At 41.6% G+C, this 24,059-nt stretch overlaps 3 protein-coding genes across 32 annotated transcripts in view; all 3 read left to right on the top strand.

Moving 5' to 3' along the window:
• Positions 1-206: 206 nt before the first annotated feature.
• Positions 207-2,914, top strand: get1 (guided entry of tail-anchored proteins factor 1). The gene is made up of 5 exons (XM_030381379.1): positions 207-416; positions 768-933; positions 2,035-2,102; positions 2,221-2,335; positions 2,552-2,914. The coding sequence occupies exons 1-5, from the start codon at positions 327-329 to the stop codon at positions 2,623-2,625; spliced, it is 513 nt and encodes a 170-aa protein (XP_030237239.1). The 5' UTR covers positions 207-326; the 3' UTR covers positions 2,626-2,914.
• Positions 2,915-9,692: 6,778 nt separating this feature from the next.
• On the top strand, positions 9,693-21,355 carry sh3bgr (SH3 domain binding glutamate-rich protein). 29 transcript variants are annotated; one of them, XM_030381347.1, is made up of 14 exons: positions 9,693-9,919; positions 10,519-10,704; positions 11,037-11,117; positions 11,543-11,632; positions 12,180-12,350; positions 13,160-13,189; positions 13,276-13,296; positions 14,050-14,076; positions 14,881-14,904; positions 15,413-15,439; positions 16,647-16,673; positions 17,787-17,819; positions 18,258-18,313; positions 20,548-21,355. In XM_030381347.1, the coding sequence occupies exons 1-13, from the start codon at positions 9,875-9,877 to the stop codon at positions 18,267-18,269; spliced, it is 774 nt and encodes a 257-aa protein (XP_030237207.1). In that variant the 5' UTR covers positions 9,693-9,874; the 3' UTR covers positions 18,270-18,313; positions 20,548-21,355. The 29 variants fall into 29 exon arrangements, with proteins under 29 accessions (XP_030237207.1, XP_030237220.1, XP_030237227.1 ...); XM_030381360.1 differs by lacking the exon at positions 11,543-11,632; XM_030381367.1 differs by lacking the exon at positions 12,180-12,350.
• A 636-nt stretch (positions 21,356-21,991) lies between these two features.
• The window catches only part of igsf5b (immunoglobulin superfamily, member 5b), a 12,828-nt gene continuing 10,760 nt past the window's right edge, over positions 21,992-24,059 (top strand). For both annotated transcript variants that reach the window (XM_030381596.1, XM_030381595.1), the window contains exons 1-2: positions 21,992-22,132; positions 22,685-22,794. In XM_030381596.1, the coding sequence (XP_030237456.1) occupies positions 22,740-22,794 (55 nt within the window). In that variant the 5' untranslated portion in view covers positions 21,992-22,132; positions 22,685-22,739. The remainder of the gene's footprint in view (positions 22,133-22,684; positions 22,795-24,059) is intronic.

The following is a 24,059-nucleotide window of genomic DNA, read 5'->3' as shown; positions in this document are numbered from 1 at the left end:
AAGTTACCTGTATGGTTAGGTCTATGTGCCAATCAGCTGACCTCACTCCCATTTTTATAATAATGGGAAAGTATATGGAGGGAAAGGACAAAAAATATATCGTTGATATGTTGGCCTAGTTATATAAAATGTTTGGTTTTTCTTAAATGGGTTCACATTACAACACCACAGATATTTGTTCATACATATTCCATTTGAAATAAAACTAAATTAAACCAAGAATTGCTCGTTTCCTTCATGCCCTGTGTGAAAGTGTAGTGAGCCGGGTAAAGCACTGCAGGCGGCGCGAAGCTGAGGCTGGAGGAAGAAGAAGAAGAAGAATAAACATGGCGTCTGGGTGTGCGTGGTTCCTGGTGCTGGTGTCGGTTTTCATTTGCAATTTCATGAAAATACTTCTCCCAACAGTGTCGTCCTTTGTAAGTATTCAAGACGTTGTCCCTCAATGTGTCGCTTACATTTTAGCTGAGCTGCGACTATTCTCTAAGCGAGACGTAACTTCACCACCCCACTGTACACAAAGCTTAGTCAGAAAAAGCCACGAAAATAATAACATGACCAATATATTACATAACATTAGTCCTCCTGGTATATTAGTCTCAAGCCCAGTTAATGCTAGCTCGCTTTGTTGCATATATTTCTTACACCAAAAACATCAGGCACTCGTTTTTGTAATTGTATTAACGTTATCTATTGTAAAACACGTATGACTTCGACTGTGTCCTTATCAGATCGCATTGTAAGATCTTAAACGTGCTGTTATTTTGCAGCTGTCCAGAGTGGTCCAGAAAGATGCGGAGCAGGAGAGCGAGATGAGGACAGAGATCCAGGAGATGAAGAAGGAACACTCCTCTATTAGCATGATGGACGAGTTTGCTAGATATGCTAGATTGGAGCGTAAAATCAACAAAACGACGGACAAATTGAAGACGCATGGTAAGAGGAGACCGTCCACAGCATTCGGGCCACCAGTCGTGGTGGGCTAAATGCCAGGGACATACTTTCCTCACCTGCGTATCTCTAACATCCACGTGACTTGCACATTCAAAACACCATCCCTCTTTGAATAGACACGTTGGTTTAAAGGTACATTAATAATTATGTAACATGACACTGAGCGTTATAAATGGGTACTGCGGTCGAAAATTCAAAATATTGGACAGTTGTCTCCGTCCCCCCAGCCTCGAGGCTCACGCCGGTTGCCAGGTTTAGGACACTTTACGAACACCAGCGCAATTCAGACAAGCCGAGAAAAACATTATATGTCTTTAGGCAAGCGACATTATTCCATTTTGACAATGACCAACGACAATTCGTACAGTGTACGTTCATGAGCTGTTGCATACGTTAGCAATTTATTGATTGTTTGAAAATTATAAAACGGCTCATGAGTCAACTACAGGATTTGCCTGTGTTTGAGCACAGCTCTGTCATAGTTAGTTTCGTTTTCAAAAGAGGACAAGCCTTTTGGTCGGGTACAATCTGGGTTGATACAGTGGTTTTTTTGCTTGATTCCATGGCTGCAGCACACTGTTTTTGTGTGCTGAGTGGTTTCACATCCGGCAACACTGGGTACACTGAGAATAGGAATCCGAACACACAGGCATGGACAACCACAAACGTTCCCACGCACATCTGAAAGTAGAACACACTGGTTGTAGCATTGCGGTCGGAGAAGCTATTATTTCGACTTGGCATTACTCTTTAATGGGATAATGATCTTTGCAGGATTTAGTACTGTATTTGTCATGATTAACCTACTTATTGCTTCTTATAACTCTACAAGTTGACCATCCACTGTGGCACAGATAGACTTACAGAATAATAATGAAGCATTCCAGGTCTGAGATGTGGTTAATATATTGTCTATTTTATTAAATGTAACATACACATATTTTACAATAATGTAAGCATATAGTTAATATCTAATTTTGAATTGAATGCCATTTGCTTCAGCGTTTACATTTTAAGGTACATTAAACTGTTAATAATCCTATAACAATACTTGCTTACTTTGGTGCAATCTTATTTTTTCAGTGAAATCAAGAACTGCACAACAGGCTAAAATGAAATGGGTTGTGAACATACTGTTTTATATTTTACAGGTAGGTGGTCATAATTGTATCCAAACTGAAATTGTTAACTTTTTGAATGCATTTCAAATACATTGCAACCTAATGTAAACATGTCTGTCTTTTTAATCTTTGTGTTCTTATTTGGCAGGCGGCCCTCATGATCTCTCTGATTTGGAAGTACTACTCTGATCCTGTGACAGTGATTCCCAGTAAATGGATTGCTCCTGTGGAACGCCTGGTGGCTTTCCCAACTGGAGTAACAGGTATTATTAACACAGCACTGACATCTCAATTTAAATTCCCAAACACGATACATTCATGCAAAGACAACAATGTACCATGGCAGTAAACAAATGTCTTTATAGATAGAATTGTTACTAGAATCCCTTCACCTATAGGGCGATCAAAATGAATTGATATGTTGGAATCAGTAGCTTTTCCCTTAGTCACATTTGGATGAACCTTTTCATTCTTTTCAGGTGGCGTGGGAATCACATGCTGGCTGGTTGTCTGCAACAAGGTTGTCAGTCTTGGTCTCCATGCTGTCAGCTAGGTCATCAGAGGGTTCTTCCAATGTAACCCGACTTTTTTTCAGGGCGTAGCTCCCAATTGTGCTTTCTAAAAACTGTCGCATTTGGTGGACCAAGTAAGAAGGATATGAAATGTTAAAGCTATATGGATATACGCTTTGATGGACAGTCCATGTTTATTTTTTATTTTTGCATAATTTTATTGCTCAATTATGCTGTTGTAAACTTTTTTTTTAAATGATTTGAGTTGTATGTAAACAATGTGAATTTTTTTATTTATTTGATAATAAATTAATGCTTTGCTGGGAAGTGGATACTCTTAGCTGCCTCCAACAAAAACCAAATCACCTAACGTGAACACAAAGTAAATGCCTTCGGGGAGGGTACACAGACAGGGTACCCCAGTGTCAACAATGGCAGTGTTTATCCAGCCTTGGGTCTTTCTGACTGTCTTGCCCTTAATAGGTCCATGGTCTGGCCACCCACTGAATTATCAATCAGATTGTACACAACCCTCATAGGGTTCCTCTTCCTGTCCTTTTCTTACTTTCCTTACTCTGAGGTTCCGTAGTAGTTTCAGGACGGGGGCTGTTACCATGCAGCAGGCTGTTGGATGAGGGCTTCTGAACCATCGTGCTGAAGAGCTCTAGCTGCACCTCTCCAAATCCATCTAGGGTGCTCAGGTTTAGGCGGCTGTAGGCTGACTTCCCAGAGTGGAGGTTCTTGATGGTTTGTTCGAAAGTATAGCGGCATTCGATACTGGGGGATTTGTATGGTGTGCCTTTAGGTTAGGGGCTATTTTGGAGGGCTGCCTAGGGGTCTTTGAGCTGACTTTCCTGTGCATCTGTGTGTGTGCTCTCTTTCTAATCCAGGAGGGGGGTTGGCTGCCCAGCTATTTTCATTATCAGCAGACAGAGTCAGCGGCTATGGGATTTCCGGGTCTGAAAACTCAATCCCGTTTGAGTCTAAAGACGAGCTATAATGTACCAAAGAAATTGTAAAAGGAAATTTTAAAGATTAATGGGGAAAATGTAAGGCTCATTACAGTGTATATCATTGGTCAAGGTCTTCATCTTTTCTATACTTAATAGCTGTTTGAAAATTGTCCCTCTGTAAACAGACTCCTCGTACTGCTCTACTAAACCAAAATATTTGCTACCTTAAAGGACCCATGGTATGCTACTTTATGCATGCTTATATAGGTGTTAATGGGCCCTTAATACAGTTTGAAGACATTCAAGAAATTCAGCCTTGGTGCAGAATTACTGTACCTTGCGCTCGTGTTTACAGTGGATGTATCGCAATGGCGAGGGGCAAACAGCTTTTGGCCGTGTTCCATAAATATTGTAGAACACTCCGGGTGCTCCGCCGGGAGTCCTGGAGCTCTTTATTTAAATAATATATTATCCATAGATATTTATATCATATAATATATACGGCCAAAAGCTGTGTGTGCCTCCAGACGATATTATGAATCCCAAACGACTGCATCGGTTTCTCAGACGTCTCTTGTTCTTCCACTTACACATCAATCTGAAGTAGACTGAACCACGACATGGAGGAGAAAGGGATTGTTGACCGTGATTGTCTCCCGCCAGAGCCCCGCTGCCAAGCGCCACCATCTCGGAAGCAGGCAGCGCCGAGGGGCCACTGCCCCTAATTCCTTCTCAGCCATGGCTGAGATAACCTCCACTACGATTCTTGTTGTGGAAATACCAGAGACGTCAGAGATCCCGACGTGTTATGGGCCATAACACCAACAGCAGAACGGTTATCCAAATAACTAAGAAGTGTACAACAGTTGTAGCTCGTTGTCTCATTGGTGGGCCAAATTCTCTGGGCTGGCAAAGCAGAGAAGGGAGGTAACCTGGCCCCTTATGACGACGTATGGGGCCAAATTCAAAATTGGAGCGTCTGAGCTTTTTCATTTTTCTCAGGCAGAGCAGGATATCTAGTGTTTGTTTCATGCCATGGGACCTTTAAACATAACCCTTTTGTAACGGTCTTAAAATTAATCATAGGCAATCTACATTTGTGGTTTTTAATCAATTGCTTACCAGCACATTGTTCATGGGAGGGTTGGGCTGCATCCTCTTGGGCCTTATCAACCTCTGGTTCTGGATACTGATTCTGGTTAGCAAATTATTCCTGGTATATTATTGCTAATACATATAAAACAAAGGGCTTTTATACAATAAAGGCTGCCCTAAAGAAAATGTGATAACAAAACACTTTCTTCATAGCTACGACATGTATGCAGTAATTTCCTAACCTGGGAGGCCTACTTTCCTAAATACAAATTTGAACAGCTACATAATGTTCAGCGCAAAGTAAAGTTACCACTTCAAAAGCCCTTAGAAATACTGAGAGGAATGCAGGTGGCCGGTGTTCTACCAATTTCTGCTCCATTGTCAGATTTTGCTACCGTAGTGCGACTCGATAGCGTATTTGATCTGTAGACCAATCGCCTCTATCAAATAATGCTCCCACTGCAGAATCACGTTATTTTACACTACTCACCCCATGTACACTGTTGATGCTGTTTTATAAGGTATATATTGAAGATTTCAGGGTTACAGTATGTGCAATGTATGTTGTATAAAGAAAAAACATCAATAATCAATTCAACTAAATAACGTCAACAAGAAAGTGTAGCAAACTATTGTTAAAACTTGTAGGCCTTTATGTTTTTGAATGGGATTCTGTATATGTGGGTTTATATACACAATAGATAACAATTATTCAAAAGATCCAATAATATAAACAACCAAAGATCTTAAATCGTTATTTTATTTTGAGGCATTTCTTGCAGCGCTATTGTCATGGCCATTTTGGGCACACTTAAAATGTGCCCACCGACTGAACAATTCACACTGCACCATCAAAAAGTGAAGAAAAACAATTAAAAGGGCATTACAATTTGCAATGAGGTACATTGTAGGGTAATATGCACACTCATTTTTGAGTCAATTAATAATACAAAGCACATATTTTATGTTATACTTTACAATTTCAAACATGCTCTCGTCTGCATTCTTTTTCCAGCAAAGGAGCATACAACACAGTAGTCCTCTACAATGTTTTTCATAATGTTTTAAACTGTGGCAACTCTAATCATTCATTGTAAACTAAGTAAATAAATCCATCCACAAACTGTACCCCCTGAAATCTTCAATATAGATGTTATAAACAAGCATCAAAATATGATCCCCATATTCTTACAGTGTAGCCTACATAGGGTGAGTAGTGAAGTAAAATAACGTGATTCTGCAGTGGAAGCATTATTTGATTGAGGCAATTGGTCTATCCACATAGGCTACCCCTGCAATCTTCCATAAAGACGTTATAAAAGAGCATCAAAATATGCTCCCCAAATGATTCTTTCCACCTTTACTCCATAGCATTACAAACACAAGTATTTCAAATTGATGTAACAAGATATCTTGTTATAACATGATAAGATGTCGTCGCCCCCCTCCCCACCAACGACGAAAACTTTCTCCGCTCCCAGACCCAGTGCCGTAAAGATAAGACCAGAGGTGGGCCGTACTATTTGGCAAATCAGGCATCTGCCAAGAGCCACGGACCCCATAGAAGGCCTTTTGGGGCCCCCGAAATGCCCTCTCTATATTTTTCCCCATATTTATTGTTTTTATAAAAATCTATTCACAATAGTAGCATCGGGATGTCTAATTACTCATGTTTTGACGGTCTTTCGTTGTAAACCCCCCTTCAGTCTGCACTACATGGACTATTCCATGTTAAGCGCATCGTGTTCATCCCGTGTATGTGGAAATGATGTAAAATTCTAAACAGTAAATAGCGGTGAGAAAGAGAGAGAGAGAGAGAGAGAGAGAGAGAGAGAGAGAGAGAGAGAGAGAGAGAGAGAGAGAGAGAGAGAGAGAGAGAGAGAGAGAGAGAGAGAGAGAGAGAGAGAGAGAGAGAGAGAGAGAGAGAGAGAGAGAGAGAGAGAGAGAGAGAGAGAGAGAGAGAGAGAGAGAGAGAGAGAGAGAGAGAGAGAGAGAGAGAGAGAGAGAGAGAGAGAGAGAGAGAGAGAGAGAGCACAGATGGGGACAAACTGAGAACAAACTGAGAGATGACGACAAACAGACAGAGAGAGAGGAGAAAAAACAAGCGAGGAGACAGGAGAGGCAATGAAACACTGAGACTGAAGAGGTAAATGATGACATCTTAGGTTAACAGTCAGTGTAATATGTGTCCCCATAACTAATCGGTTTTTTTTTGTGTGCTATCTGTTGTCCAACCCCCTGTGAGCTACTGGAAACCTAAGGTAAATAAATAATTAACAGTTGCAAGATAGTGACTTTTGCTCATCCCTTGTATGGAGTATCTCATTATGCCATATTAGGTAAATTAGACCGGTAGATGCAGGGGCCCCGAAATTACTGTTCGCCTGGAGCCCTCAAAGGCCTAAGTTCGCCACTGGATAAGGTAGCAAAGCCAGTGTGTACATGCACAATTTACATGCTTACAGGTTAAAAGGCGCAATGTTAAAGCCTATATGTAAGATAATTGCGCAGTTCAAAACATGCTTTAAATAAAATACTAACCATCAGCCAAAAAGGTAGCAGAAATTAATGAATGCGCACGCAGGATCGTGAATTTTCGAACCACTAGCTAGCAGGATTTGATGGGTAGCAGAAATGGGCAGAATACCGGCAGCCGCAATTGGAAGAAGAGGAGACAGGAAATTACCAAGTTAACCAATTCACTAACTGAAGAGGGGTCCAAATTAATTAAAAGGAGCCACTTAAGAGTGAGTCTTCCTCTTCTCTCTTTTGGAAATCGATGGGAATAAATGTTGATGAAGCCCAGTTCTCTGTCTCTCTCCTTTGGGTAAATTGCATCACAAAATGTGTTAATATCAGCACAACTAACATTCATGAGTAGCCTACTACCCTATTTTTACACATATTATGACCTTAGACGTCACATAACTAATCCAAAACGGCATTCTGTGACTGAAGATGATTTTTTTTAATGATTACAATAGCCCCTGAATCCCGATGACTCAAAGAAAGCATTGCCAGATCATAACCCCAAGCAGTGCTGTAGCAACATGGTGCTTTAAAATAAACATAGTCAACATACTTTGGTTACACATATTTTGTGACTCAGCTTATTAATGTTCTCTTCAAGAAAGGGAGAGAGCCTGCATTTCGACTCGTTGGAATGGTCTCTGTGCTTCCAGCCGCTATCTGCTGACTGAACGAAGACCGACAGAGCTCAGAGAGCCGGAGCTGAAAGCCTCAGCCGGTGTTGTATCTGCCACCTCTTGTTCTTCGAGGGTGCATAAGCTCCTCTCTCTCTGGTGAGCTGCGGTCCTGTTGGTGCTGCAGCTGCCCCAGACTGTCCTTAATGCGCTACTCATCCTGTGTAGTCCACACAGCTCGTTGCTGTGCTGGGGGAAAAAAGATTATTAGAAAATGTATTTTCAGTGGAAGTCATTCAGGCACAATTATGAGCATATTTGTTTATTAACGGGCTTAAAGTTGCTCCAAATACTTTTTTTCTATATTTCCAAACGATCCAATTTATTTGTGTAGTCCTATAAGCTCAAATAATGGAAATGGCTGGAGAGCATTTTAGCAAGGTGATTCATGATCATTTAATTGCCCTGTTTGCGTAACAACAACAACAACAAAAGTTATTGCTTAATTTCTGATTCGAGAATCGGGTGGGGTGTTTTGAACAAGCAAAATAAAGAACCAGTGAGAGACCAGTGAGAGTCTTCATGGCGCTGTAGTGCCACCGTGTGGCCATGTTGCTGCAGTTACAGGAGTCTGATTTTTTTCAGTGGGGGTTCAGCTGCTGTTGAGGTCCCCATAGCTGGCTGCTCAGCTCCTTGCTGCGGTGTCAACGGGCAGCATGGCCTCTGTGCACCTTTTCGCGTAAGGAAAGAAAAAAACACATTTTGGTTGTAGGTACATATCTAACGTAGACCTTATATGTGGTCTGTTTCTGAACCTTGAATCCCCATTTGGAATATTCAGTGTGATTATAAAACAGACAGATATTTTTACCTCTCCTTTCTTTGTATGTGCTCGGTCCCAGTCTGGTAATCACTAAATACAAGGATTGTTTGGGTTTTCTTTTGAATTCAAGGTCTTCAAAGTCTTGGGAGGCTATTTGAACAGTCCAAATCCTCCGCTCCCATGAAGTCCTCCTACTCTGAGTAACTAGCAGGCGTGGGATGGCTTGAGAAAGAGCTATCATGGTGGTCAAGCACACGGCCAACAGCATCACCAACAGCCTCTGCACCATGCTATCTAGACATGGTGCCGAGGCTGGAGGTGATAATGCTCCAGCATCACCTCCAGCCTCTGCAGCATGTCTAGATAGCATGTCTATAGGGCATGGGGTTCTCTGTTACAGGATCAAATCCTACACAAGTTACAATGAATGTTGTACTTGTACGAAGGGAATACTTTAGACAACAATGGTAACACAAATCGCTAGTGACAAGCAGGCCTATTAAATCCGTAAAAAAAACCAACTGTCACATTTGTGTGAAACACGCTAAAACATGAAAAAACACGTTCGAATTTTTAAAGTGAGTTACATTGTCCAAGGTTGCCGTAGTCTACAGGTGAACAGAGCAGGGACTTTAGATGAACAATTTTATAATTTACTCTCTTTTTTTTAATTAATAAGCGAGGTGGGCACAAGTTGAACGCACTCTCAGTCGGTTCTAGGATGCTTCAAGGAATTTGGTGAATGATCTTGTTACCATGGTGACTACTGGGGCGCTGCCTGAAGGATGATGGGAAAAGTAGTGCGAAGGGGTTGTTTAGGAAGTTTGGAAATGAACAAAGCCTTCCAAATGTGCATATAAGCGATGGAAGGCGGTCATTCCAGCCTAATGGCAATTCAACACACTTCGCGTGTACCCTTTCAATGAGATCAGTGCTCTCAGCCTTCATTGGCAGGTACACGTCAGGTCTTTGGGTTAACGTTAGTCAGCCACCAGTACTTGTCAGGGTCTATTTCTGTCCATATATGCACTTTGCACGTCACTGCAAACTAACTTAACGGCCTCCGTGCCGACGGACAGCTGAAGTTGCCAATCACTCGGTCGGTGCTGCTGCCTGGAAGCCAGCCCACCAATCCCGCAGTGATGGAGTCCGAGGACAAAAATAGCCTCCGCGGTGCGGCGGATCAGTCCTTCACCCTGGGAACTAATATTAGAGGGGGACGCCTGCTCCTTTAAGAACCTACTTGTTGCATTCTACATCTTATATTGTGACAAAAATGGTGATCAAAGTATTTCTTGCCTCTTCGTCCGGGTCGACTGCGGTAAGCATGTGTCTGTGCGATTGAATTGTGTTACGAAATAAACTTTACGCATTATTTGCACTGGGGAATTGGTTCTGAAGCAGATCGCTTTCAAAAAAGAGCCACAGATTTTAGGAGTCCCATTCGTCGTGCGTTAACTTCATTGGCCTATGCACTTTACTGGGTGGCTGTATGTGAGCTAAAATTGTTTGTGTTAGAGTTACTTTGTGCGCTGGTGTTTTGTTATTTCGCTGTGATCACATACCATACCAATAAGGGCAACCTCTTAAAAAAGACCCCACCATTGACCAGCAGTCTTTGGAACATCTTTGTGTAGTCTGCAAACTTGCTAGAACAGGTTTAAGTTACACGGCTCCTCACTTGTCGCTCAGCAAAGGTATATAATGTCATGTCCCTGAGCGTAAACACAAGGTTTGCTATTTTTCTTCAAACACAAATAGGTCTACATATATTTACAACAGTGTGTTCATTTATTTATTTATTTTTACCTTGGCCTACCCTAAATACAATTGTAAACTTATTCCAGGGACCAGCTATATTATTGTTTTGGGCGTTTCCCCGGTTTGGAAGACACCACAACTTGTGTTGTGTCCCCCCAGATCAAGAAGAAGCAGCAGGATGTGGTCGGGTTCCTCGAGGCTCTGAAGGTGGAGTACACTCCACTAGACATCGCCTGCAATGAGGACAACCGAATGTGGATGAGGGAGAACGTCCCTTCAGAAAAAAAGCCCTCCAATGGCATCCCTCTGCCCCCTCAGATTTTTAACGAAGAGGGCTACTGTGGGGTGAGATATTCCTAAATAGATGGCACATCATATATTGCGTTGCAAATCAATTCAAACCCACGCTTTTAAAAACCAATGGTCTAAAATGAATGGTCTAAAAACCATTGTGAGCAAGCTAACCAACTTGATAAATGTTTGAACATTTAACTTGATGAATTCCCTCTGCTCTGACCGACAGTCTAACCGGACACATGAGCTTCATAGATGAAAATGATGTTGCTAAAACACACACTTTCTATTACTGGCCATCTAGTGATTAGCTATATTATTTATATGTATCGCAAGATGTTACAGATACAGAAGGTTAAAGGATGTCCTCTCCTTCCACACAGGACTATGAAACCTTTTTCAATGCCAAGGAGGACAACCTGGTCTATTCCTTCCTAGGGCTGGATCCACCCCCAGGATCCAAGGTGGGAACTCCTATTACACTCATGCACCTATCTATTGAGTCAATTTTAATATTGGAAAATAACATGGCCTAACCGAATAAGTGGGGTTGCATAACTTAAATACGTTTTTGTGTGTTCTTGGTTACCTACTTAGGGAATTAGTGTAAATGCTTGTGTAACGGAATAGCTCAGACAAATGTCCTTAAGGTCATTCATGAGTCATGACAGTGTTTAACTTGAAGATAAACAGTAGTTAAATACAACCTCTGCCGACTTGGATTAAGTCTAGATAAATACCAAATTTTGCACTTCATGGGTGATGGATGAACTGTGTAAGGTCATATTTGTAAAGCTGAAGGATGTCACAACCGCTCCGCTTGTATATTGGGACTCGCCTACGTCAGGGTGATGGTGCGTAGATATAACCCTGCATTTCCCTGATGCAGGAAGCGCTACAGGCAGAAAAAAGCGCTGTAAAGGAGAATGGCACACACGTCGAAGAAACCAGTACAGAGGAGAACCTTGATAAATCAAGAGTAATGCCTTCCTTGCTTCTAATCATCCTTCCTTTTTGATGTCCCCCCCCCCCCCCCCATCTCTTCACTTTTCCTCTGGTTGTCTTGTAATCCATCCTTTAATTCCCATAGGCTAATCTGCTCACAGTGATTGGAATGCAGCTAATCTCTGTGTTGCATGCATGTGTGACATTAGTTTCATTTAGAATAATGTATCCCTTTTTAAATATATAGTTTTTGATAATCCATGATTGCATTTGAATTTACTTGACCTATGTAAAACCTAGCAGTTCATAATATAATGTCTTAACAATATATAGCTTGTTGTTTTTCCAAATGTTTTCCCTCTTCCATTTTTTTGAATCGTTTATTTTAGATAGTTTATACATTTGAATTGCACCATATGCTTCCATGCAAGAAACTTTCCTGAAAACATTCCAAACTAAAGTATTCCCTTACAGCCTTTAATCTTGTTTCATCCCTCCCACAAATCCCCTCCTCCCAACATCCATTTACTTTACCCCCGCGTCCGCCTTGATGGCAAGTTGTGATGTTATTTTCAACCCAGAGTGAGGAGGTTCCTGTGGAGGAACGTAACGGGAAAGCACACAGGGAGGGAGAGGAGCAAGACACAATAGAAGAAGTGGAAGGGGAGGCGACGGAGGATCGGGCCGTGGGGTTGGAGGAGGCCCTTGCAGAGGGGGAGGAAGAGGAGGCGGTGGAAGAAACGGAGGACGCTGTAAATGCCCCCTACCTTCAATCCTGTGCTGTGGTCCCCCACCTCCTACCTCCTCCGTCCTTCCGTATAGCATGACCCTATCCGCCTCCCTCTTAATATTTGGATTGCTCTCCTACTCCCTCAGTACCACCATATTCATCATCCTCTGTGTTCTCCTTTGCTCCCTTCCATGCCTGTGCTCTCTCCTTGTCAATGCCGCCCATTTTCCTTTCATTCCAAGAGTTTGTCTCCTTTACCAGTTCCTGTTGTCGTCCCCCTCACAACTATACAAGTTTGTACCTGGACACACGCACACACACGTACACACACACACACACACACACACACACACACACACACACACACACACACACACACACACACACACACACACACACACACACACACACACACACACACACACACACACCTGTTTTTCCCTTCTGTAGCATGGGACGTTTACCCACATTCCTTGTGACTGTACCTTTTTTCTTTGGGTTGATCTGTTTGTCGTCCATCTTTTCCCTCTCTCTCTTTGTTTACATTCTGTTCTCCATGGCAGTGACTACCATTGTACTTCTTGTCCCCTTCACCATAGGTTGTGTACTTGTGTCATGGTGTGTATGTAAACATATGCATACTGTGCACTTCCATGTACCTGACTTTGTGTTCACCGAGGCCTTCCTGTGTGTGTGGGTCAAATCTGTGTGGTCATGCATCGTAGGATTAGAGGGAAGGTTTCTGTTGAAATCGGAATTTGTATAAAATGTATTAGATAATGTCTTATTCTCAAAGTATACGTTATGAACATACATTTGTTCTTTCTCCAGGAGGCTCGTGCAGGGGAGTATGAAGAGGAGGTGAGTTTCACATAATTTTGTATACTTCCATAAAATATATATTAAACTATATTTTATTAATTTCCTCCCCCCCTTGTCTTCTGCAGGAAGAAGCTGACGAAGATAAGGTAAACATACATTTTTCAGTGATTGACCAAAACTGGCAAAAATGCACTGTAACTTTAAAGGACATTCTTACGGCCTATTTAGGACCTTAAATAGGTTTCATTGTAGTAAACTTGGTCGCCGCATCAATAAATGCATGTTTTGTATAAACTATTCATGTCTTAAAAAATGTCAATAGCAATCTACTTGCTATGTTGCTTTTTGGGTCATAGTCAGTGAATTTTGATGAAACACCTCTCTTTTCTGGCTTGTGAGTAAAGGAAACAAGGCGTGACTAAAGTGACTCACTTTATTAAACAAACAATGAATTAATTTTATTCTTACTGCTTGTTACTGCTAAATGCCAAAATGTTTACTGACAGTGGATGATATACAACAGCAGTTTCAAGTGGTAGATATTTTCAAAGTAAATGTTTAGCCTTTATAATGTCACGTATTGGTCTATGAGGGACCATTCTGTTCTATTTCATCAGGCTCCTTGAATCTTATCTGATGCAGCAAATTGTCTATATGGATTTTGTTGAGCTATGGGCTTTATTGCAATCAAATACTGTGTGCCTTGCAGTTTACTTTTTAATTAGTTTGACCCTATCTCATCTTTTAGAAAATGGTTTTGTATTTAACATTGACGAAACGCTATATTATGATTTATCTTGACCTACATCCTATTTTAAACATGTTCAAGTAAACAAACCCCCGCCCCTCCCAAGCAAATGGGAGTCAATTAACAAGGTAATTCCGTTAACAATTTGTAGGAAGAAGATGACCAGCCAGTGTCTGAGGTATACACTCTTCTCTGAGCATGGGTTGTTAAACACTGTAGTAGTTGTAGCTTTTCTTTTAGTCTCTTATTATTCTGGGCCCATAGGGGGCTCCCTTGTGTGTGGTTATTTTCTGCATCTTTTAACTCTTCTTCTTTGTTTAACTGTAACGATTAACCTTCATTCCTCTCCGTTGTAGCTGCTTGTAAACATTGTGTGATTTCAGTGCCTGGAAAACCATCTCTCTTCCTCTTTCTCTTTATGACCACTTAAAACCTAGCCCTTTTAGTTCTACCTCGTCTTTCCTTTTTCTCCCCTCCTGCAGGTCTCCTGTGGAGTGGGGTGAATTTTGTGCCAAACAAACCACATTCCTTTTCCTCTTGCATGTGTGTCACACCTCAAAAAAATTAGAGCAATTATGCATGATTTTAGATGACAGTAGAACATACTTCACAAAATACTTTTGTGTGTGTGTGTGTGTGTGTGTGTGTGTGTGTGTGTGTGTGTGTGTGTGTGTGTGTGTGTGTGTGTGTGTGTGTGTGTGCCTCACAATGTACAACTTCATGTCATAAATTTACATTATATCACTTAGTTGGTTTTAAACTAATTCAATCAACACAAACGCAGCGATCACCCACAAGCCCATTTCTTAATTGTGAATTTATATATATTTATTACCTCCACGGTTAATATTGCATTAGTTTAAATATAACCACCGCCTCACACCTTTTTTTTTTTTAAGTTGCATGCTGTTTTAACAGATATACACCACAGCTTTGAATAACTTCTGGCCGTTTTGTCCACCTCTCGGTTTGCTTCCCACAGGAGGAACAGGATTTGCATTCAGAGGTAACTTTGTCGGCGGCCATCTCTCCCTATAGTCACCAGTCTTGTGGGTTTGTTGTGGCCAAGAGCAGGATTCTTTTCTACTCATTCTTTGCGCAATAATTTCATGTCTTTATTAGTTTGGGAGGTTTGGACGTTGTAGTTTTAGTGCCCTTGCTGTCCACCATCATCATTATATCCTTAAGATTGTGTCATTGTCTCTTCCACCGTTCCTTCTATCATTTATTGTTTCCCTTCTTTCTCTCTCCTTCCTATTTAACTTTTCTTTGTATTCACCTTTTTACCGGATGGTTTCTGTAATCCATCTCCCTCTCTGTTGCTCTCTCTCATGTGCTTAACGTCCCGTTTCTCATTTATTCCCCAGTCTCGTTGCTGTGTCCTGACTGCCTGAAATCGTCCCTGTTGTTACCATTCTCACCCTCCCTGTCCCCCTCCATAGCATGTTTTGTCTAAAGTTCCCTCCCCACCACACTCTCTCTCCTTCTAACCCGCTCTCTGTTACCCCCTCTAGGAAGAAGAAGAGCTGCGACAGCTTGAGGTAGATTGATGTGACATTTCTTCCTATAACCGCTTTTCCTTATGTCTTTTTTTTTTTTCTCTCCTTGTTTTGTCATCCGATTACTCCTCAATTTCACCACTGATTTCCTGTCTCCTCTTTCCCCTGTTGATCTGACATTCCTTCAGTTATTTCTATTGTATCGCAAGTTTTTCCAATTTAGATTTGACAGGCCTCCTCACACCATGGTATCTTATAGCATTACAGACTGATCCTGGTGAAAACAGACTTATTTAGTCGAGTGATGGTGCAATTGAATATACGTCTGTATTACATTTATTTGTTATAAAGATATATCCATAACTTTCCTCACCTTCGCTCTGTAAAACACACAACAAGCACGCACACACAAAGCGGCCTGTATGCAAACACGGGTATGCACACTTGTTTTATTTCACACTGGTCATTGACTCACTTGAAATTAACATCAATATGGGGGTAGACTGTGTAGGGAGACTGAAGGTAATTCAGTATCCTCCCTATTCACAGGATGCCATCTCCTGAAACCCTACCTGAGTGAAATACAAACACACACGGGAGGAGAAAGGCCACTTTTGTGCTGCTGTACTGCAGAGTGAAAAGATTACAAAATAACCCCCTTTCCTCCAAACAATCACTGTCTTCACCTCTTCAATCCCACGTCCTCCTCCTATATTGCCTTCAATCCTCTCGTCCTCTCCCTCCCTTTTTCAATTTCCTTTGCTGTCTTCACCTTTCATTGCAGGAGCACGATGAGGCAGTCACATCGCAGTGGTTTTCATTGTTATTTTGGCATCGTGTTTCTTTTCTTCTTCTTCTTCCAAGAAGGCAGTAGATGTTTAAGTTTGCATATTTTTCCCTCGCCCTCTGCCCAGTATGCCCACCACCTGCCCTTACCCCAGCCTCTAGTCTATAATTGTGCTGCATGGACTGCATTCATATTACTTTTCCATCTGGAGCTCTCCGTGTGGTGCATGGGAGATTGAACTGAAGCCTCAGGTTCACTCTGTGTGATTACAGTGAACAACATTCCAACATTCAGCACTTGCCAATTCTCCCCTTTTGTGGTTCCATGGACCAACACATTTGATAGATTTCTATATATATATATATATATATATATATATATATATATATATATATATATATATATATATAATATTTTTTTAAATGCTTAATCCCTGCTTCCCTTAATATCCATTTCCAATAGGAAGAAGATGAGGCGGAAGCCGTAGAGGTACTTTTCAGATGTTCGATTCCCTGTTTCCACTTGGCATGGTGTGGATGTTCTGACAGTGAAATAAATGGGCATCTACCTGCATGTGTCTGCACATAATGGACGAAATGGGTTCATGTGAACATTCACTTTCTTTCTTCTCTTGTAAAGGAAGCTGTCAGTCATGGTTTCTAATCCTCCATTTGGGTCTTTAAGCAGTTTGTTTTTGAGGTTGTCATTGAACATAACACTGCATTGTACCCATGTAGTGTTGTCTCTGTGTAGTGCCTTCGCTCAGTGTCCTCATAGTGCATCCAGAGACTGTTTCTCTGCGCCTGCAGGATGTTTTATTTTGTAGCTTTTATCTTGTGACTGCATTCAAAAGGCATTTCATATGATAAGATTTTTATGGTTTCCCAAAGTTGAGCCACAGGGAATAAGTAGGGCCTGTTTTTTAATGGGCTGATGGACCTGAGAAACGCTGAACAAATGGGTTATGGGGAAGTTTACTTTCCGCTCCCAGTACTGAGGATATGGCTCCCGTCTACATCTTAGATTGGGATTATCCTTATTCTAGCTAAATCGATTGGAATTATGATATTATGGCAAACTGAGTGTAAAGGAAGGAGCTACCACTGGCAACGCAGTATAATGAAAAACGTATTAATGTGTTTATTTTATCCTCATGTTGGAGCCCAGGGGAAATGTGTGATCCAATCTTTTCACAAGCGATGATGCGTGGCCGCTTCAGTGGTCCTGTTGAGCAAGTTTGCTTTGCACCTTCACTTTATGGAAAGACCGTCGGGACCCCTGTTCTTGTAGACCTCTCTTATTTCACACCAGACCTGACCTTTAAAAGTGTGTTGGACCTTAACACCATTTCATCTATTTATTTAATCAATTTTTGAACAGCTTTAGTGTGAGCTGGATTTGGAATTTCCCTACTTCTACTAACTTTTAACAAGAATTTGTTCTTGTCTGATGCTATTGGGTTCCATTTTGTCGCCTCCATCCCTAAGCCTTCTTAACTTCATCCATTAACTTAATATCCTCCAATCCACTGCCATTGGCTCTGTGGCTTCATGGAAACCTTCCCGTCCTTCTTTCTCTTTCTTTGCTATGAATTTACCTTAGGAGGAGGAGGAGGACGATGTGGATGAAACAAAGGTAGTAATACAACAATCCAAACAAACATTTGATTGTCGTTCTCCCAAAAGCCCCTGCACAAGCCAACAACCAACCTCCCACTCACGAGATTAGTTTAAAGATACATAGTCTGGTCATACAGGATTTCTTCAATCTGTAAGCAATACCCTTCTCCAACCGGACCTAACTCTTGCTGAAGAGCATCAGGCCCCCTAGCCCAGTACTATGTGTGGGTTGATTTTTGTGTCTTGATCTTGTCAACGTTCTCCTCTGCGGATGTTTGGTTGAACAATATCCTAGTGAATGGGACCACAATTTCCCTCATGTTTCTAGTCCGATACTAATAAGAGGTCGTAAATAACTGATTGTATAAACGATTTTTCAGACTAATGTTTCAACCATGGCGCAGTGTTCTGCCAGGACCTATAGTTCACTTACAGGTGTGTCTCTTTCCAACAGGAGGATGAGTAGTCGGAGTGGGTGAGCGTCGGATGATGAGACCCAAGCTTACACAGGTAAACTACACTGATCGTCTACTTACAGCCTCTTCCGCAGTACCCCACTCCACCACTCGGTGGCGGTAGAACATTATGTGAATCAGTAGATAGTTAACCCTTTTAATGTTTGGCAGTAACCTAATCAGATTAATTGGAAAGATAAGCCGGCATCCAAGCAAGGAATTGCTTTTATGTGCCTCATTGACCCCAATGTCAAATTAAAGGCCACCTAATTACAACATTATTAAACAACCTTTGCATTATTTATAAAGCGGGAGCAATAACACCAGAAAAGTATTGTGTATGTGTGTATATGTATATATCTGTGTGTTGTTCATTTCCCAGTAAAATCATGCTAATATTAATTATTAGTGCTCAGTCTGAATAATTGGATATGCATCCTTCAGATAGGTATTCGAATCTCAATTCAGTAAACCATTGGTTCTGAATTTGCATAGCCATTAAAAAAAATAAATACATGAAGCCTTCAAATAGTGATAGCCAAGGGATAAAATATCCATAGATAATATTTATATAATATAAATCGATGGATGGATGAATGGATGGCTAGGATCGTGGAATATAAGGCATAGAAATAAGAGGTTGTGGCGAGCAGGGGGTAATGTTTTTTGAAGGGGTTTTAATAAAAAGCTAATTAAGCAGCTATTTTGAACTTTTTCCAAAATATACCAAAATACACTACCAACTAATAATAACGGGTTGGTTATTTAATAATCCTGAATAGAAACGGTAACGGTTTTCCTTTTTATGACGACCCGTGCGATTCGCTCAGGGATGGGCAACTTTCATGATAAAGAGGGCCCTTCATTGGGTGCAACAACTCAATGAACTCAAACCCAACAAGCATGATATTCATTGCAGTTGTAGTAGTTGTAGTGGCGACTTAAGTGGATATCTTTAATGACTGATATAGTTTCTAAGCAAACTAGACACATGGGTTTGCCTTTGGATTCTATGAATTCTTCTCATCATTCTTGACCGAGTTTTCTGTAACTGGATCAATTATTATTATTTGCTTTTATTTTATTTTATTTATTTATTTTTTTTTTAATTATGTGAGGGGCAGACTGAGTGAGGCCGCCAGTTGCCCATCCCTGCTCTAGGTAAATAGCGCTAGACCTGCCGTATCAATGAATCTAAACTTCGCCCCATGTTCAAAGATGAAATTGTTATATGAAGTAGACCTACTCTCACATTACGGAAGCAGTGTGTCTTCAGAACACGGAAGCTCTGATGCTACAGAGTCGCACTCTGACCGATGAGTTGATCCGAAAGCCACCGACGTCCAGGTGGCTTTAAGTGATATGTAGTTTAGCTTTTTTTCTACAACTTTGTAGAAATGTGAAGGAACACGTTCTCAGTTGATACAAACAGCTATGGTCTCCGCCGTCTCCGAATCAGGCATGGAAAGATCTGTGTTGTTAATTTTTTAGGTTCTCTCTCCAAATATTCAAATATTTGTTTGTAAAACCTGAAGAATATTCAAAGTTTTAAATGATGTATTCAGGTAAGCCCTAGTAATTATATTACCTTTCACCTTGGGATGCACACATGTCCCCCTCCGTTAACATTTTAAGAAAAGTCAGTATAAGGATAAACAAAACGTTATGTTTGTGGTGGATACCAGATTCTCCCTAGGCAAAAGGCTTAAACTAACACACTCGCACGCACACACGTACACACATGCTGACAGGTCCTGCAGGGTGAGGCTGAGCCACAGAACAACCCAGAACATCTCTTATCTCATCCATTTTGGATGCTCTTTTTAGGCTCTTGAGGCAGGGAGCAAACACCACCACCATGATTATGATAATAATAATCATAATCATAATCTTCAAAGCCTGACTCTGTTGATCTCTTCTGTCAGTCACGTGTGAGCGTCTCTCTGCAGCAGTCCTCCCGGATTCGGGGGGGATAGAGCCGCTTGGTAGAAGGCTTTTTCTGCAATGGCAATTTTTTGGGCTGTTTCCCCTGTAGCATCCACCCCCCATAAGCCCTTGTCATGCCTCGTTACAGCGAAGCCTTAACAACACCCAGTGGTGGCTCATGGTGGATGAAGATGATGTTGATGACGATGATGATGATGATGATGATGATGATGATGATGATGACGAGGGCAGTGTTGGTGGTGGTTGCCTAACACTTGGTTTGGGGCGGGGTTTTGTCAGTTTGTGCCCCGACTGAGTTGGATGACCTCATTAATTTTTCATCTGTTTCTTCTTTTGTTCCAGCCCATTTTGAAAGCCCTCTCAGAATCCCCCCCCCCCTCGCCCCCCGGCTCCACCCTACACCACCGCCCACCAGGACCCTCCTCGGAGGGGCTGTCTCTGTTTCCCAACCACTGGACCCTTACTGGAAACGCCTTGTTCCACAGGGGCCCAAGAAAGTCCTCAAAGCCCACCGTCATATTTACCCATTTTTGGCGATTGACTGCAACGTTGACCTAATTTTTATATTTCATTTGTAGGTTGAACAATATCGTCTAGTGGAGTCGTGTTTTGTACAGTCAATGTGAAAAGGCAGTCTGTGTGTGTGTGTGTGTGTAAACCCTTCTGGTCCATTTTTGAACTTACTGTTTCAAATTGGTAATTTTATACCACAAATAGTAAATGATAGTTGTTACTATACACACCATTGATTGCAAGCAATTTCTGAACCAAAAATAACAGATTTGAGAAATATCACACTTTCCACCATTTTCAATACACTATTATGACGTACTGATGTCTTAGAATTTCATGCAGCGATAGCTGTTTAAATGATGTGCCTCGATGACTGCGAACGGAAATTATTTGTACCAGATGTATGAATGTAACCCAAGAAGCCCTTACACCCACATGAGTGCGAGACACACACATACACTGTATGACTGTGTGTATTATCTCCTGTGCCAGAGGTTCTGTGCTTCTTCCACTGAATGAATATTGCTGTTTTTAAGACTTGCACTTTGTGGACATGCAGTTTAAAGCACATGTCGGTGACTAAGCCATAGACACAAACAAGAATGACATCAATAAAATAGTGGTACAAAAACAACAACGTGACCGCTTTGTGTTTTCATTTTGAAATGGTTCGCTGTTGATGGATATTTATAGACGCACAATCGTCATGTTTGTACAGTGCCGGCAGGAGTCGAGGGGAATGTGGACAAAGGTTTTGTCCTTGGGGCTAGTCGAAGTAAAGAGGCTGCATCATCTGGGTTTAATGGACTTCCAGAGGGTACACGTCCATTCCTAAATGCTCTCATTCAAAGTGCCCCCTATAGCCTTATTGCTGGGAATGTGGAGAGGTGGTGGTTCCACAACACAGGGCCACAAACGGGAACAGCTATCAATATTGTTGGCTTGATTTTCTATACAAATTTCTCTAGAATTGGACTACAATCTACAACTTGACCTTACTCCCTGTTTAATCAGAGCAAGTTGTTGAATTCCCTCTGGAGTCGAAAAAAATATTTGTGAAGGCGGGTCTCAACACCTTACAGGTGTTTCTCAAGGGTTGGTCACATGAACATATCAGCCCTCATCCATTTATCTGGGGGGGGGGCACAGGGAAGTCAGGGGAACTAAAAAGCAAATTATTCCCCACTATGAGTCACGGTGTGTTTACTCATGCTCTGCACGGGCTGCAGGGCAAAAGTTCCCATCACCTGCTTGTTTTTTGGTAATATTTAACAGCCATGGTATTTGGGAAGGGAGGTGCGGGGGTCAGCTTATGGCAGAGTCCCAGTGACTGGGAGATCAGTCAACACGCAGCTTTATTTTCACCACAAACCTTGAACACCTGCTATTGCAGCCACACAGAAGCTACGCCAAGGTGAGTACTACATACGACAAATACTATCTATGTTGTGTGATGTTAACTGTCGGAATTGCAAATATCTGCTATGAGAGTGCTGTACACAATTCGTAAACAATGCAAAAACCTGCAGTTGTACTTTTACCACATACCTTGGAGATGTGCCGATGGTGACAAATCACTAATTGTATTTTACTAGTGAAGTTATGATATAGGTCCATACTATAGTGTATGATATTGATGTGATTGTCCAAGTGATGTGTTGCTGCCGAGGAATTTGTAAGGGCCAACCCATGATCATAAGTCTATTACATATTCTTCAATACAAAACCCTAGTTTGAAAAATCCAACTACAAATTACTGATGGTTACTAATGGTTGTTTAATCATTAAACATTATTTTCCAGTATATAAACCGGCAGGCCTATTTAAAAAGCATCTAGAAAGTAGGCCCTGGCAGATAATTGATATGCATATGGTTGATTGCTTTTTCTCTTTTGGGATCAATAGATTTGCCATCAAGCACTCAAGACGGCTCGCCTAATTTAGCCTTGTTTCCTACTTTCTTAAGGTCACCTTCTCTTTGAACAATGGCGTGAGAGAGTGTGTGTGTGTGTGGACTGAACATGGTCAACATTGTCTTCCTGGCTGCGCTGGTGGTCCTGTCCTTCCTGACCGACGGTAAGCTAACAGCCGTGCAAACACAGAGAGAAGGCTCCGTGTGACGATGGGAGCCGTGTTCAGACAGGAGCCTAATGTGCCTGTTTCGACCGCCATTTCCTGCGTCGTGATGTGCTTAATCGCAGCACCCTTGATACTAAACCCACAGACCTGTCTAATTAGACGGCCTAATGATCTATCTGCACGGTATAATTAATTTTCGTCAAAATGGCTGTCTTTCTAGCGCAGTAAGATATAGCCGGCGGCCGGGGGACTTCGGAGTCACCGGTTCACGTTCCCAATAGGAGTGTGAGCAAATTATTTCCATTACTCTGCTATTCTCTGAATGCAAACTGGAAGGACTGAGCTGGCCTAGATCATTCTCAGACCTAATTTCCTAACCGGATACATAATTTATGCAGCAGCTACACACATTTTGGCTAACCATAAACAAGTAGTACATCATTCTTGAGCCTGTGTGTTGTAAAGCTATTATTTCATGTTCCGAAAGTTTCCCGTCATAGTTTTTTAATATTCAGTCTTGTTATGCGCCATTTGTCCGCGGTGCTTAGGAAGGGGGCAAGCCATAAAACCCACTGAAATCTGGAGCGTGCGTGTTTGTGTATGTGTGTGTGTCTGGGTTTGGGACAGAGTGAGCGGGTGAGTTGTGGTCTTCTTGCACGTATACCTTCATGTCGATGTTTCTCTGCTAATATTTATAGAGCGTGGGAGAAGTGATAGATAGCAGTAGCAGGAAACGTACAACAGTCCAGACGTCTCCTCGGGTCAAAAGACTTAATCAATTACCCCAACCTGCGAGTTAAACATAAAAGCAGACACATTAAGCATCTATAAATGTTTATCCTGGCAGGATGCTACTGTGACCTGCTGTTGCCGGCTAGACGCTCATTTTGAATAGTTTGCTATGCAACATGGATCTATTTAGGCTCCATCCGAACATCGGAGCAGGAAGGTGTCCATTTATGTAAAGGCAGCGTCCACAAGTACACTAGCTGACGATCAAAGAAAGCCCAGTTCTTTCTTCAATAATCTCTTCAGTGTGATAGACAGCCCTCTTGCGTATTTAAAGGTGGCCATCTTTTTTTTCCTCAATAGTATCTTGTTCATCACTATTGACCTTCAAGATACTATTCAGACATTGATACTACTGAACTCACCAGTGCAACCTCAAATAATCAATTGAATGGGTCACTGTGTCAAAGATAACCTATTGGCTTTTTCCATTCTGTTAATAGTATACGTATATATAGATAGATAGATTATTG

The sequence above is a fragment of the Gadus morhua genome, chromosome 16, assembly GCF_902167405.1.
Source record: "Gadus morhua chromosome 16, gadMor3.0, whole genome shotgun sequence".
Lineage (NCBI taxonomy): Eukaryota > Metazoa > Chordata > Actinopteri > Gadiformes > Gadidae > Gadus > Gadus morhua.
Note: the sequence above shows the minus strand (reverse complement) of the source record. Positions and strands in the feature narration are given on the sequence as shown.